This window comes from Cydia fagiglandana, chromosome 8 (assembly GCF_963556715.1).
Source record: "Cydia fagiglandana chromosome 8, ilCydFagi1.1, whole genome shotgun sequence".
NCBI classification, from domain to species: Eukaryota; Metazoa; Arthropoda; class Insecta; order Lepidoptera; family Tortricidae; genus Cydia; species Cydia fagiglandana.
Window position 1 is genome coordinate 20,889,889 of NC_085939.1, and position 16,442 is coordinate 20,906,330.

General features: G+C 39.5%; 1 protein-coding gene across 1 annotated transcript in view; it reads right to left on the minus strand.

Annotated features, from left to right (window-relative positions):
- LOC134666848 (protein O-mannosyl-transferase TMTC1-like) overlaps positions 1–16,442 on the minus strand; it is a 311,630-nt gene that overhangs the window by 130,100 nt on the left and 165,088 nt on the right. Inside the window, exon 4 of the mRNA XM_063524165.1 lies at positions 6,062–6,239. Coding sequence (XP_063380235.1) covers positions 6,062–6,239 — 178 coding nt within the window. The remainder of the gene's footprint in view (positions 1–6,061; positions 6,240–16,442) is intronic.

Below are 16,442 nucleotides of genomic sequence, written 5' to 3' on the forward strand. Positions count from 1 at the left end.
TCGCCGGTACATGGTCGGGTCAGACTTGTCCGACGTCCAGCTGCACGTCATCGCCGACGGTGGCGAACAAGCCTACGCCTGCGTCGCCTATTGGCGTTTCACTTACAGCGATGACTCTGTATCGACAGCCCTCATCGGTAGTAAGGCCCGAGTCTGTCCCCTGAAACCGGTTTCCATCCCATGATTAGAATTACAAGCCGCGCTTATCGCATCGCGTTTTGCGCAAACAATTCTGCAAGCTCATCGTTTTGAGCCCTCCGCAACCATTTTCTGGACTGACTCAACCACCGTCCTAAAGTGGATCCGGAGTGACGCTCGCGCGTTCAAACCTTTCGTGGCACACAGTTTGGGAGAGATATTGGAAACTACCAATCCATCCGATTGGAGGTGGATCCCTACCTCTCTCAACGTCGCTGACGATGCGACGAAACCAAAACGAACTGACTTTAACGCAACTCATCGGTGGTTCACCGGTCCACAGTTCCTTGTTGAACAGTCTTGCACTTGGCCGACCGAGCGCGTCACTGACGAGGGAGAGACCTCATCAGACCCCGAGTTAAAATCGGATCTGATGGTTCTGCTCCTCGACATCCCACTCTCGAATTCATTACCTGACCCAACGCGTTTTAGCTCCTGGCTACGCTTACTACGTGCCACTGCCCGTTTTCTCCAGGGCGCACGCCTATTCCGGCTTAAACTGTCTCGGCCAATAGATCCAAATTCCAAACTCTACATTGACACCACCACGTCTCCCCACCGGCTTCACGCGTCAGACATGATAGAAGCGGAGAAGATGTTGGTCCGTCAAGCACAAACAGAGAGTTTCCCTGAGGAATTATCGAATTTACGATCTTCGAAGCCAGTGCCCAAGAATAGTCGGATTAAGAAATTGGCGCCTACACTTGATGGAGAAGGCCTAATGCGACAAAACACGCGCATAAGTTCTGCACCGGGAGTGAACGACGAGATGAAATCACCCATGATTCTTGACGGTCGCCACCACATTTCACGACTGCTGATCCTCCACGAACATATCAAAGCCGCGCATCAATTTAACGAGCTTGTTTTGAATGAACTTCGGCAAAGATATTCGATCTTAAGAGCCAGAGGAACCATCCGTAGCGTAGCAAGCGCCTGCTTGAAGTGTAAGAGATGGAACACCAAATCTATCCAACCTCAGATCGGCAACTTACCACCAGAACGTCTTGATCACCACAAAAGACCATTCACTCACGTAGGCCTTGATTACTTTGGCCCGATCCTGGTAACGCTATATCGACGGAGCGAGAAACGATACATCGCCTTATATACGTGCCTCACAACCAGAGCGCTTCACCTCGAAATTGTGAACTCGCTCACTGCAGATAGCGCTATAATGAGCCTCAGACGCTTCATTGCTCGCCGAGGATCGCCCACCACCATATTTTCCGATAACGGGACTAACTTTGTTGGCTCTTCCCGCGAACTGCGCTCCCTACATGACAACTCGGTCGTAGAATACGCCACTAACCACAAAATTGACTGGCGCTTCATCCCTCCGGCATCTCCGTTCATGGGCGGCGCCTGGGAGCGGCTTGTGCGGACAGTGAAAGCAGCCCTCAGATCTTGCCTAACAAATCAACCACTGAAGGAAGAGGTCCTGTCAACACTCCTACTCGAGGCCGAATCAATTGTGAATTCCAGGCCGCTTACATACGTCCCGTCTTCCCCAGATGCTCCAGAGGCGTTGACACCATTCCATTTTATCCTCGGATCCTCATCAGTCGTCCCATGGATCACGTCGCTGACAGACGCAGACCTATCCCGACGATGTGACTGGCGGAGAACGCTGCGCCTAGCAGATCAGTTTTGGGCACGATGGCTACGGGAATACCTACCGATGCTACGTACAAGGGGACCCAACAACAACTCGCGGAACCTTAGTGAGGGTGACGTGGTGCTGATCGCCGATCCTACCCTCCCTCGTGGTTTGTGGCCACTAGGAAGGGTAGCAAAGGTCTACCTAGGACCCGACGGAGCGGTCCGCGTGGCAGACGTTCACACCAGAGGGGGGATGCTGCGCAGACCGGCCCGGAAACTTATCCTGATGGAGGCCGCGCCTCAGCCAGTAGCCACCAGTGGTTAGTGTTCCACTGGGGGTCCGGTATGTTGGCGACTGGCTGGCACGCGGCCTCCTTCGAACGTTGAATTGTTTGTGAAGTATTTTAATTTGTGTTTGACAATCAGTCTGCCTGTCACCGTGTTACAAATAACATCCTTGTACTTAATACTGTTTATTAAAATACTTAATTATATGAGTATAACGCGTTTCCATCATCCCATTAGTCATAATATTTATACAGTCCACTTCACTAGCTATCACATACATTACGTAGCACACCTTTGTTACCATAGCAATAAGGATGTATTCCGATATATTTGGCCACTCCGGACGTCGCTATTTGCTTCTAACTACGAAAATCAAAGTTCGCCCCCGCCTCAAGAAATCTCAACGTGTTATTTGTGTTAACAAGTATTTGTTCTTGTTGTTTGTGTTGTCGGGTCGCTTGCGTTTGTACTTACCCCCTAATTGTGGGGTTTAACGGCGTTGGAACCGCCTAGGGGTTGGGGTTGTTGGGACATATAGTTTTGTCAGGTGAAAGTGACTATTAACAATTTCTGACAAATGTGCTGGTATTGGTGCTTGGGTATTAGGACCTCGTATTTAAATGTCTACAAGTTTTAGCAATTCGAAACTTTAAACGACTTTCTGTCGGTAAAGCGATTACGGTTCTCTGTATAATGGGGATATGTATTTGTTTTAAGTGTTTGTTCTTGATATTTGTGTTGTAGGGTTGCGTTTGTACTAGGTGCTTACAGTGCTCTAAGTGTGGGGTTTCACCGCCTGCGACAGCGAGGTTAGGGGTGTTGAGTTGTTGACTCGCAGTTTTATGTGTAGCACAGAATAAGTAATAGTATTACGAGTATCATACAGAACGGCCACGCACCGCCCCGCCCCGACTCGCATTACCTCGCCCCGCGACTGGCCGCGACATGAATCTGGCGGACTTCTGGCGTCCTCTCAGTAAAGCGACTTACCCACACACACAATTTCGGTGGTAATATCATTGAAGATACGTGTAGTGTATAGATTCTAACGGTATTCCGTTCGTGCGGTTTTGTGACGGCCGTGGCAGACATTATCGAGACTTTTCTATTCAGTTTACCGTTTCCTGCAGTAATCCATCCGGCAGTATTACTGCAACAGTAATGTCCCGCCGCATTACTGCAGCAGGAATGCTGGTGTGGTTTGAATCCGAATGGTACCTTAAGCTACATCTTAGTATAAGTAGTACTGCTTGCAAATCTGGTTAAATAGAAGTGACATTAAACCTATCTGTGGTTCTCGGGTTCTACGTTAACGCTCCTAAACACGGTGTCTGTGTAGTTTGTACCTAGGACATAGTATCGGCTCAATTACCTAGGTCGCAGACTATTCCGATCCCGGCCTGTCCCAAACTAGCGTTATCGAGCGACACTATCTGGGACACCGGGGCTGGATATCGGATACCTATTTAGAAATAGGAGACAGTAAAAGCTCTAAAAGTACCGTTCGGCTTCGGATTCAGGCTGCACCAGCGTTACTGCCGCAGTATTGCAGCGCGACATTGCTGCCGACTGCATTGCTGTCACAATTGTCAAAATACTGGAATCAGTTATGTAACGCTGCCATACATGACCCAAAATTTTTTTATTAAGCTATGAGCTTCATCACATCTGATATTTGAGTAATTCTAAGCATTTCTAGCCTGGGAGGCAAAAAGAAGCGTGCGTCTAGTCGGGGAGGGTGAAGTCATCTTTAAAAAAAAACTATTCTGATCCTGGTGGCTACTAGGGCAAGTTTGGTATCATTTGCGTATAAACCAAAGACGTAGAATTCATTGCTGATATTTGTTTTTTTCAGTTTCATAGTAATTTTACAAGAAAAACGTAAAAAAGTGAAAATTTTGGTTGAAGATTTTTGCTACGCGGTGCCGATACTACAAAAGATAGAAAGTTGAAATTTGCACACTAGATTACATTTATAAAGTGTACAAGAGATAAGAAGCGATTTTGAAAAATTCAACCCCTAAGGGGGTTAAAAAGGGGATGAAAGTTTGTATGGGATTCAAGTTTTATTTTAAGCTAGGAATTTGAAACTTCGTAAAACGATATATTATTAAAATACAAGAAAACTAATTTCAGCGTTTTTGAAAATTCTTCCCCTAAGGTGATGAAAAGGCGGTTGAAAGTTTGTATGGATATCAAAAAAATTTTCGAACGCGGGACTTGAATCTTTGTATTTGAGGATATTATTAAAAGACAGGAAAAGTAATTTCAGCGTTTTGTAAAATTCATCCCCTAACAGGGTTAAAAAGGGGTTGAAAGTTTGAATCCATTACAAATCCGAGTAGACGCACATTTCTTATTGCTTCCCAGGCTTGAAATGCTTAGAATTACTCAAGGAACATATGTGATGAAGCTCATAGCTTAATTAAAAAATTTTGGGTCAACTTTATAACTGCTTCCGCTAAAAATCTGGACCGCAAAATCGAATCTGACATTTACGTGAGAGTTACTTGTTAATTTTAGTGTTTAAATTAGAGTCAGTTTTAGTGTGTTACTTTAGATTTTTTTTATGTACGTCTAAATGATTGTCAATAAGGTCGTATCAAAACCAGTTCAAAACCGTAACTATGGTAGCAGCTCATAGTACCTAAGTATGAAATGGGCTCTATACCATGCCGCGGTAATCTCATTAAACATACGTTTATTCCAATAAATTATGAATGCCCACTTAAGTCCATTGTTAGGAACACAATGCCGTTAGTAAAGCCGAATTATAACCCATACAGCTCGCTGAAACGGATCCTATTATATTAAACGCTATTCAAAACATTCAAGTAGGTACTTATATATATGTACTAATAAATATATTGAAGAATTACTGTACCCCTAGTGACGTTTGGGTTTCCCAAACGTACACGCTTAGCTTGTTCAAACTCCCATACAAAATGAGACTTAACGCAAACGCGTCGCGTAATTATGTCCGTCACGCTATCGAATGAAATTTACACCGTGGCTCTGATGTCCCGTCGAAAACTCGAAATGTTTCCAAAATTGGGAATTTTCCACATTGAAAATTATTTTAATTAATTGGTATGGGGAATGAAATTTACCTTTCCCAAAATGAAAGTGTCCAGGCTACAGAATCAATGAGCTATGTACAATTTGTATAGTATGATTTTTCTCAAATGATTTTTACGCCTAGGACCCTAATCTGTTTGACAAAAGCCATTGTTTCTTTTATGCGAGCGGTGGGTTCCCGTGTAGAGCGCGTGCCATAGCAACAATATCGTTTAAAAAGCGGATGTATCGTGGTGGTTTTAAGGTACATAGCGCTCTGCGTTATTGCGCGTGACTAGCGTGCAACTAACGCAGTGGAGACACGCGTTGGTAACATGACAGTACCAAGGGGAGGAGGATAGCTGACAATTTTGATTTTTGATTTTGATTTTGATTTTGATTTTGATTGCTTGAAACCGTTTTGCTCTGTTATTTAAGAAGTCATTGATTATTCGTCATTTTGATATTTAAGGCTTTTTTTGCATGGCACTTTGGGAGCTGTCTTAGAAAGCGTCGCGTGTATGTGAGATAGACATAGTAAGAGTGCATCGCGTTATAATATTTCTATGAGTCTCGCGTATATAGTTAGAGTGAGACGGATATAGCGCTCTTACTGACCTTTTGAAGTATCTTTACTTATATTTAAAAAACACTTATTACTTCAGAACTTACCGCTTCACTATGTACAGGGTGCAGCGCGAACAAATAGCCCAGCGAGCGCTGTGAACGGTCGCCGTAGCCGCGCGATTGTCGCGCTCGCGCGCGCGACTAGCGTGCAACTAACGCAGTGGAGACATGCGTTGGTGACATGCCAGTACCAGGGCGAGGGAGATAGCTGACATTTTAAAATACATTCTTTTTTGAAGCCATTTTGGTCTGTTATTTAAGAAGTCATTGATTATAGATTATAACTTACCGCTTCACTATGTACAGGGTGCAGCGCGAACAACAGCCCAGCGAGCGCTGCGAACGGCCGCCGTAGCCGCGCGATTGTCGCGCTCGCGCGCGCGACTAGCGTGCAACTAACGCAGTGGAGACACGCGTTGGTGACATGCCAGTACCAGGGGGAGAGGCCCGAGAAGAGGTAGTTCAGTCTGGAACAAGGAAAACTAGGTTATTTTTAATAATTTGGCGCATTCCTGAAATTTGTCGCGTGAAAAATGTGACGCAATTTTTGTTATCCTTTTTAGCAATGTGCCACAGAAAATATTCAAAAATTGCAAGATTCTCATATTATTTTGATGAAATGAATGTAGTTTAAAGAGACATAATACTAATTAAGTACTTATATATAACTTCAGTTCATGTTCAATACATTAACATCTTGATTAAACCTATAATTGTGTATTTATACTTGGTCAAGCAAATCCTGTCAGTAGAAAAGGCGGCAAATTTTAAAAATGTAGGCGCTAAGGGTTATAGTTCCATAGGAAACTTGAATTTCGCGCCTTTTTCTACTGACAAGATTTGCTTGACCAAGTATAGTATGTATTAGAGTGACTTACGAGTAAAAAATCGTCTTTTGTTACATAAGACGCCGTTGGCGGGCCGAAAGTAACACGTGTGTCAAAATTAACAAGATACAGAGGTTACAAACCTGAATATATGACATGTATTATGCTCAAACCAGCATAATAAAACCTCCACATACGATCGATCCCACGCCCGAATGCGTGTAAATGAACTGTAAACACGACGAAGGCTTATTCTGGTATCTCTTCAGTCTTCACCCTAAAGCTAAAAAGTCATATCATTATACAGCTTTGCATGGAGATACAACCTTTTGTTGTTAATCTTTATTAACAACAAAAAGTCGTATCGTTGTATAGATGTGTGTGGAGATATGAAGTTATATGTATTAAGTGTTAAGCGCGTCTTGTCTCGAGCCGTTTGCATCTCGCAGACAATGCGAAGCCTTCAAACGTGCTCTTTAAGCGTTTTGGGTGTGGTACAAGTTAAAGGAAGTTGCCTGTTTAGATTATGTATGTACTTTAAAAATGTTGTAACTTTTTATATCTTTATGGTATTACGTGCAGATATTTTAGGGTTGAGTGTAACCATAAATTTAAAATGACCCTTGAATTGCCAACAAAATATAGCATGGATGGAAACCAATTTTACCTAATTACCTTTTCAATATATGTAATTGTCTTCAAGCAATTTAGTCATAATGGCAGTCTAATGCGAAAGACAAATTCAATTGAAATAAAAAAAAATTGAAACTTTTAGAGACTGGAGCTTTCGGTGAAGCTGAGTCCTTTCTGCGAAGAATAAATTAATTAAACAATTCCAGACGCTTCGTCTCAATGTAAGTAGGTATAATTATCATCAGATTTCTCTTAAGCTATAATTTTACACCGATTTGACAAGCGAAAGAGTGTGAGCGCGCTATGTTCGTCAGATTTCTATGAAGATAAAACGGTTAATATAAATCGATACAAAATTTACTTAGGCCATATCTAAAGTTCTCTAAAGCAAAGTAAGATAAGTAGATAAGTAGTGTAAAGTAGTCGTGTAAAACTAAATACGAGTGAAGCTTTTATCACAAAGCTATACAAAGTATTCCTGCTATTCTCTCACAACTTGGGCCACGTCCGTAAGCGTTTTAGTAGCGGTATTTAAGGCGGGAGACGTTACATCTTTGCAGGAAACAATTACACACCCCAACGTCACATACGAACGTCACTTTATACGTCACTCTATACGTCACACGCTGCATGCGGCGTAGCGAGCTAGTTACGGAGCGTGACAATGTATTTTACGTTTAAGGCTTTCAGAAATTCAAGGAGAAGGATTCAGTGTGCCTACAGTTGCTATATGGTACTCAAAAATATCTGAACAACCCCCACCATATAATCTTCAATAACAATTCGAGACTTGCGAAATAACAAGAAATTTGAAACAATTATCCTAGTTACATAAATATAAGTATATCTCGTACTATAGTTCGTTTTTTTAGCATTAAAAAGAACTTGGAAGAAGGTAAGCGATTTTAGCATGTCTTTTAATTGAAAAACGCTTATTAAAAATCAGTAACTATCATTTATGAAAGAAGAAGAATATAAATGATCGTATTAGATTCATAATTGTTACATATTTGCCGTAATTTATTTTTCAAATGTGTTTTTGAATTAAAAAAACATCAAGATTGTTTACCTTATTTCTAATGCTAAAAAAAACGAATTTGGTTGATAAAAGTTTTTATATAAAGAAAATAGAGCCCCCATGGATTCGAGACATGTGAATTACGTGAGTTAAATATTGTTTTTTTAAATATTTTAAAATCTGTCACATTAAAATTCAACTTAGAAAATAGAGTGAGTAAAAGTTTTGTTTGGTCCACTTCTACTCATTCTAACTTCTATGGCTGTACGTCAATATGTCAATGATATGTTTACATTTTTCGCCTTATTACAAAGGAGTAAGGTGCAAAAGTGTAAACATATCTTTGACTTTGACCGTAATACAATGTATTTAGCAACGAAAACTAAAATCAGACGACGTTCAGCGATAAAATGGTCTAAATATGAAATATGGCGAAATATATTTTGCTGCAATAATACAACACTCTGTATAATCAATGATAATAATCTGACGGCCCGATTCGAGCTTTAAGATACGTCAATTAATAGATCTAGAAACTATAATGTATGGATCAGTGGGTGGGATGGGTCAGTGTCAAAAGTGACGTTTTTGTTTGAAGAAACGTCACATTCGACACTGACATATCTAATCCATATCGTTTCTAGATCTATTAATTGACGTATCTCAAAGTTCGAATAGAGTCGTGAGTTTCATTATGGCGTTGAAATCGATGCCCCTATGCAAACTGCGAAATATGCACGTGCACTCATACTTTAATAACGTACGGAATTACGGCAACGTTCCACTTCACCGGGCATATATATCATGTCAATGTCACAGTAAAACGAGTAGTTTACTCTTACACTTCACAGAGCATAATGAGCATATATCACGCCAATATCACAGTAAAACCAGTAGTTAATAACCGCAGCATGGCAATAAAATGGGATGATTATCTTAATATTCTGCCCCACTACGCTGTACCAGTTATATAAGAAAACACATTCCAGATAGCATCTAAATTCAAAATTCACACTCGTTCTGCCATAGCTTACTACAACTCTGGCTCACGTTCGGCCATTCATCACGTCAGCGCCGCGCCAGAGCTTAATTTTAAAGATTGCTTCTCCTTGCAACGAATATTATATACACATTTTTTGATCTTCGCAAACAAAATACGTCAAGTTATGAATGTACGTGATGATTTAAAGTACCTACTGTTTGGATTTAGTTAGATTACACCAGAATTACTGCTACAGATATGCGCAACATTACATACCTATACGTATTTGAATGATCATGTCAACTGTCATGTTATTTCTTGTTCATGTTCACCTTATTTATACCTTGTCCATAAATGCAATGATTAAATAATAAATTGTTTACCTATTTCAGAATGTTTTTTTTTAAATGAAAGCGTAACGTCGATTTTATGGCGTTGGCTAGCTTCGTGTGACTTCTTTCGTGTGACTACTTCCTTACTTAAACTCTGGCACCATACATCACGACGCGCCAAGGCTTTATTCCAGAGATTGCTTCGTTACGAACCGTCTTCCCTCTCTGCCAATTTGTTAGCGGATGAAAGGGACGTGCAGTGCATTTGCGAGCAGCAATTACATTTTCTAGTTTCACAATCACACACGTGAAAAAACGTAGTCCATATTATTTCATGTTACGTGTTGTTTTCTTCTTTTATTTTGCTTCGAATAAACTCTCTCTATTCTCTATATTAATGGTCGGCAAAGCACTTGCAATCCCTCTGGTGTTGCAGGTATCCACAGGCGACGGTAATTGCTTACTATCAGGTAATTCGCCCGCTCGTTTGCTTCCGATATCATAAAAAAAAAATTCCGAGAACCCTTTAAGACTACGTCGACTATTAGTATCTATAAAACGCGACTATTTTAATTATTTTACATGATTTGCCTTAGTTATTTTTAACGGCGTACATTTTTTAAGGCAAAGGAAGTTAAATTGAGCAGTAAACCTTGTATTTAAAACTCTAGTCGACCCAGTGGCATCACGCCAGGTATCTACCAGAGTAGACTTAAATAGAGTAGGTTATCTTCAAACAAGGGTACAATGGACGTGTCAAGTACAAAAAAAAAGCCACACTACAGTGATACAATCAAGGAATTCAAGGAAGTCAGCAGCAGAAAGTAGCTAGGGTAGCTAAGTGTTCAAAATATTGGAACAAATAATACATAAATTATACCTTTTATACATAAACATATATATATATTTTTATACATATGTATATTTTTGACGACCGGTCTGGCCTAGTGGGTAGTGACCCTGCCTGCGAAGCCGATGGTCCTGGGTTCGAATCCCAGTAAAGGCATTTATTTGTATGATGATACAGATATTTGTTCCTGAGTCATGGGTGTTTTCTATGTATTTAAGTATTTGTATATTATATATATATCGTTGTCTGAGTACCCACAACACAAGCCTTACCCTAAGCCAAAAGCCTTAAGCCTTAGTCAATCTGTGTAAGAATGTCCTATAAGCTTTTGTTTTGTGCACAAAAATGATAACCTTTGATTTATAATCTGTATATCATCTAGTTGTTTCTATTTCTACGGCTGAACGACCATAAATTAATGAAATGCAAGGATTGAAGGTTAAAAGTTGAATTATAAATAGTTAATAGTATAGTTTACTGTCATTGCCTTTATACTGTGCTAGTATCCTTAATTTTGGCAGTTTGCCTTTGAAAGTGCACCATAAAATATAGTGATTTATCTTATTTACAAGTTTGGAACAGAGGCGAGAACCAGATTTGTTTTATTTGAAAGAAAAAGAAAATAATATTGTTTAAAACCACAGCATGGCGCCAAAATTACGACATAACAGCTATAATAGCCATTGAAAAACTACATTACAATTTATAAATAAAAAAATATAACATTTTTAACCGAGCGAGAGAGTTGGTACAAAACGCGAGCAAAGCGTATTGGCGTCAACTTTGGAGTAAAATGCTTGCTTATGTCTATTATTTATTTATTTATTTTAACTTTATTACACATACAGAAAGTACAACTAGCGGACTATCTAACTATTTTTCTTTACAGGTCTCATATTTCAACCGGGTCTCGTGAATTATATTTTTTTTACGCTTATAAAAATGGTTTATTTTAAAAATGGCGGAGTCATAGGAAATTGTGATGTCCGTGGTCACATACCACTCTAGTTAATAGTAGTTATTAACTCATTCAGTTTTTTATTATATTTTAGTGCGAAACATTCCAAATTCTCCTAATGTTAGAACGTTCACAGCTATAGTAACTGCATACTTTTCGGGCCATATAATTGTTTTGTTGCAGTAAAAAACTTCGTTCGCAACAAGAATTTAAAATACAAACTTTAAAAAAGTATCTTCATTGTCTAGACTTAACGGCCATTGCCGATGCCACGCCGTAAATTCACGACTTCCTGAGGCCAAGACTCCGATTCAAATTTAATAATTTGTTATGGGTTTGAACTAGTTTTGACATGACCTTGGTGATCGTTTCGGTGATTGGCGTGCATCTTAAACACAAATACTTCTTTTCTCATGCACCAATCAGCGTGAGCAAACTTCAAAGTCGTATCAAAACCAGTTTAAACCCTGAAACAGTTGTAAAATCTGAATTTGAACTTAGATTTTGATATCAAAATGATGTCACCTTGTTGTCATGACACGTGCATTTAGCTCGGACATGTTCGTACATATCGCATTAGTAATAAATATACAAATACAACATACACATAATATATTTGTATGTCTATTATATTATGTTGTCTGTTGGTTTTTCTTGTATGTCATTCAAAATACAATCTACAATTGTATGTACAATCTGTAGCTACATGTGTGATCCTGTAATTGGCTTTCCATCTCTTATTAATGTGGCATACTCTGTATAGATAGCTGTTGGATCTCCATAACATAAATAAATAAATAAATAAATAAAAAATACGTACAGATGAATGTGTCTGAACTTTCCCAGTTGCCTCTGTGCTTATTTCTGTCTGCCAGACAGGTCTGTCAATAACAATGTGATTGTAGAAAATGCGCACGCGGGCTTTAAATTTGTTTTCCACTGACATTAAATACAAAACTCTATTTCCGTAAAAAGTTTCAAATTCTATGAAAAAGTATCTTCATTGTCTAGAACCAGCAGCCATTGCCGATGCCAAGCCGTAAACTCGCGACTTTCTGGCTGGGCTAGTTTTAAGTCCCAAACTTGCTCTTAAGAGTCGCAGTCAACTGTTTCCTTTGCAATTTTCTCGGACTGAGAGACTATTCCCGCTCTGCTGACATCGAAATTCAATTGCAATAAGCCCCGACTACGCATAACCGTAACATTGGAATAACAGTTTGAATTTGGAGTTTATTGAGTCACAATACGGAAAATAAATAAATGAGTTTTCGAATGTCACTAACGATTTTGTGGTTGAAAAAAATGCATCCTACTATTTTGTGGAACGTAAAATGCGCCGCGAATTAGAAAAGATGATTTTATTTAAATAATAAAAGCGTACATTTTAAAAGAGTCTACAAAGAACATGACTGTAGTCGGTCTAAGTCGCAAACCTCGTAACTCCATTTCAAGGAAATTAGTAATTATTGCTACCTTGGACAACAATACTTAAAGTCGTAGACCTCGTAACTCCCTCAGAGGAGTTCCAAGGTTTGCGACTTAAGCCAACGATGTATGATACCTCTTGTGTTCCAGGCGTCCATAGGCTACGTACGGTATCTCTCACCATCAGGCAGATCGTATGCTTGTTTGCGATTTTCATGATATATTATAAAAAAATCTAATAATTCATGGTTTTATTTGAACCCTTAAAACCCCTTTTGACTTGAAATAATTTAAATATTGATCAAATTACTAGTCACAGAACGACACTGTTGTTGAAATATGATAATGGAACTTAATTAGTTTAACGTTTTGTTTAGTAACTTGATTAGAGGCGCCTAATTGCTTTTCAAATCAAATGCGGATGGTTTTTAACTAACTTCAGAAAAGGGAGTCTCGAAGCATTTGTTTACCGACTTTCGGAATGAAGGAAGTTTTCAGAGTAAATAATGTCGTGCAAAGCTAACTCTGCACTGAATTCACAATGACAAAGTGTGGATGTGTCAAGATAAGTAGTCAAATTTCTATGAAAATATGACGTTTATGTTAATTTCACACCTGTCTGTGTAAAAATTCAGATGGACTTTTAGGCGGAGCGATATGTCACTGAACCAATGCGAATAGAATGTCAAATTTATGATAATCTCGCTAAAATTACCTTTCGACGTTTCTTGAAGCAATATAGTTGATGGTAGGTGGGTCAAAATGTTAAAAGAATGGCGGCCGTTTTCAGACGAAAGAAGTACCTGGCGTCCGTTGCGTTGGCTCGTTGAGTGGACGACATTCGAAACATTGTGGGTCACTTTTGAATGAGATTGGCTCAGGATTGGGATAAGTGGCGTACTCGAAGAGCGGCCTATGCTAAGCAGTGGGCGATAAAAGGCTAATATGATGATGATGATGAAGCAGTAATCTGAATCCGAACGTTCACTGTATTTGTGGATTAAAGCCCTATGTCTGCGAACTTTACTAATGAGTTAGGATTTATATTATAATATACCTCATCACATACACCGCACGTCACCCCAACTAAGACGAGGGTTGTTTTTGATGCGCGCGTAATCACTATGACAGATGCTTTACATATATGAGTGGTTTCAGTACTGACAGATGACGGTTAACGTTGATTAGGCTTATAATTTACTATATTTTGCCTACAGCATTGTTTATATAGACTACCGTTAAACGCTGGGTGATTATCCCGTTGGTGAACCGAATATAATATTATTAAATTGTATAACGGGACTTAATCGCGTATTCAAGTTTTAAGATTTACCTCCGACATTTCAATGATGGCGTTGTCCTCTTGGTGTATGTGTGGTGTGGTGGCGTTGGTGGTGGTAATGGTCTTCGGAGGTAAATCTTAAAACTTAAATACGCGATTAAGTCCCGTTGTACAAATTAATAATGTGTAAAAATCGTGAAAATTTAAATCAGAACCTAATAATGCTTGACATAATTTTGGAGGATATAATCAAAGTACAAAGGCTTATTAAAGCAGTATGTACGGTCGAAAATATAAATTTTAGACCCATTACGTACCTTGTCACAGTGACAATCAATATGAAAGTAGCTAGAGACCTCATACTATTGTCACCGTGACAAGGTACAAAATGGGTCAACCTGCAAGTTCACACACCCTCTAATGTGTCTTAACCCATAACGGCATGAAGATTCAAAAGATTGTTTGTATTTGTGTTCCAGATAGTGCTCACGGTAGTGGTTTTCTGTATAAACACAGTACCGGAACTGGGAGTTACCGGTTCTCACCATACAAACTAGTACCGGGAGCATTCCTTAGTTCCAGAGAATAACTTTGAATTGGCTTTAGAATATATAAATTAGCAGCAGTAGAGTAAACACGATACATCTCCCGTAAGTAGCTGGTACCTTGCCTTCAGACACATTTGTCTTGGCGTCTCATTAAGGCGCCTGCAGTCGACGTGTGACCGCAGTTAAACCGCACATAAACAGTTGAAGTTGTCAGGAATTCCGTAAGTTAATATTCTTTATTGTGTACAGTTAATTAAATTCAAGTTTAAGACTACGTAACAACGCAAGGCTAGGCGGTGTTATCGCTAAAAAGCGATTTCTTAAAGACAACTTTTTTTATGAAGCAGACAACTAAGTACTTACAACTTTGATGAACGGATAGAAGACAGTTTATTTTATTTTAGTACTTAAAAGATGTCTGCCAGCGAAATTACAAAGCTAAGCTGCGACGGGGGCGTTTTAACAAGTATGTACATAAGTGCCAAACTGACGGGCATAGTGACAGGCGATAAAAATGGAACCATGCTGCACCCGCTGGTCAGATTAAGTCATCGAACAAGTAATTCAAAAGGTTGCAAGTGTGAATCTCAACGAAATTAAATAGACTAGAAAGAATACTGTTCCATTTTTCCTTAATTTATAAGATACTTAAGACTGCAAAATAGTAACGAAAATAGAGAATAACCAAAATAAACCTGTAATTCACAGAGTTGCACACAATGCAGCTGCAGCGGCTTGGTGAAACAGATCACTGCATACCACTAGATGGCGCATAAGATGCAACTCATACATCATGTACTCGTATTATAAATTGGATATAAACTGTAGAGTATACAGAAAACGAACATTGATATGTTATATTATAATGTTTGAGAGTTTTAATATATTTATTAGGACAAGAAAGCTAACATTAAACAGCAAACTACGGTAAGTTTATGATTATGAACTAAAACAAGAAAAAACATAAAGAGAGACAGCGATACATGTTGGTTGATGGTGGGATCCTGGGATAGAGCTGCGGTAGGGCTGCCCCGTCGTTAAAGCCTAGGTTTTTTTTATAGATCTAAATCTGTGTCGAATAGTATATAAACCATAATTATGTTATTGGTAGATGGCCTACTGTGGAGCTTGTAACTAGCAGAAAATGCATGCATGCATAATTTAAATGTTGAAAAACCAAACTAAATAGTGACCTAAGCGATCGTAACTATGCCAACGAGACTCGCTCGCCCGATATTACAGGGTTCTATGTTTCACTTTTATCGAACTGAAATTTGAACATTGTCATAATGACATTAAGTCGAATTTCAACTAGGTATCTTGGAAAGGTTACATAGAACTTTATAAAAGCTGTTTCCCCCTGATGTCTAGATTTTTTGCGGGTACGGTTTTTTGCAGGATCCCGTTTTAGTCGCATAGGTGCTAATATAGTATTTTTTTTTTTTTTTTTTTTATTATGAATGGGCTTACTCATGGCCACAGACTAGCCGAGGCGTAGACGTGGCCTACGATGGAGCGAGCTTGCCCAGAAGGTGCCTGTTCACTCTTGATTTGAAGGTTGCCGGGTTATAAGAACACGGAAATATAGACGCCGGCAGGGAATTCCATTCCTTGGCAGTTCGCATAAGGAAAGTAGAAGCAAAGCGCTTCGTGCGAATTGGTGGAATATCTACCATGTAAGGATGGAAACCGGCCGTGCGTCTAAAAGTCCGATGGTAGAATGGGGACGGTGGTATAAGCTCGTGTAGCTCTTGGGCACACTCCCCGAAGTGCAGCCTGTAGAATACCGACAGGCTGGCGACTTTCCGCCGATGG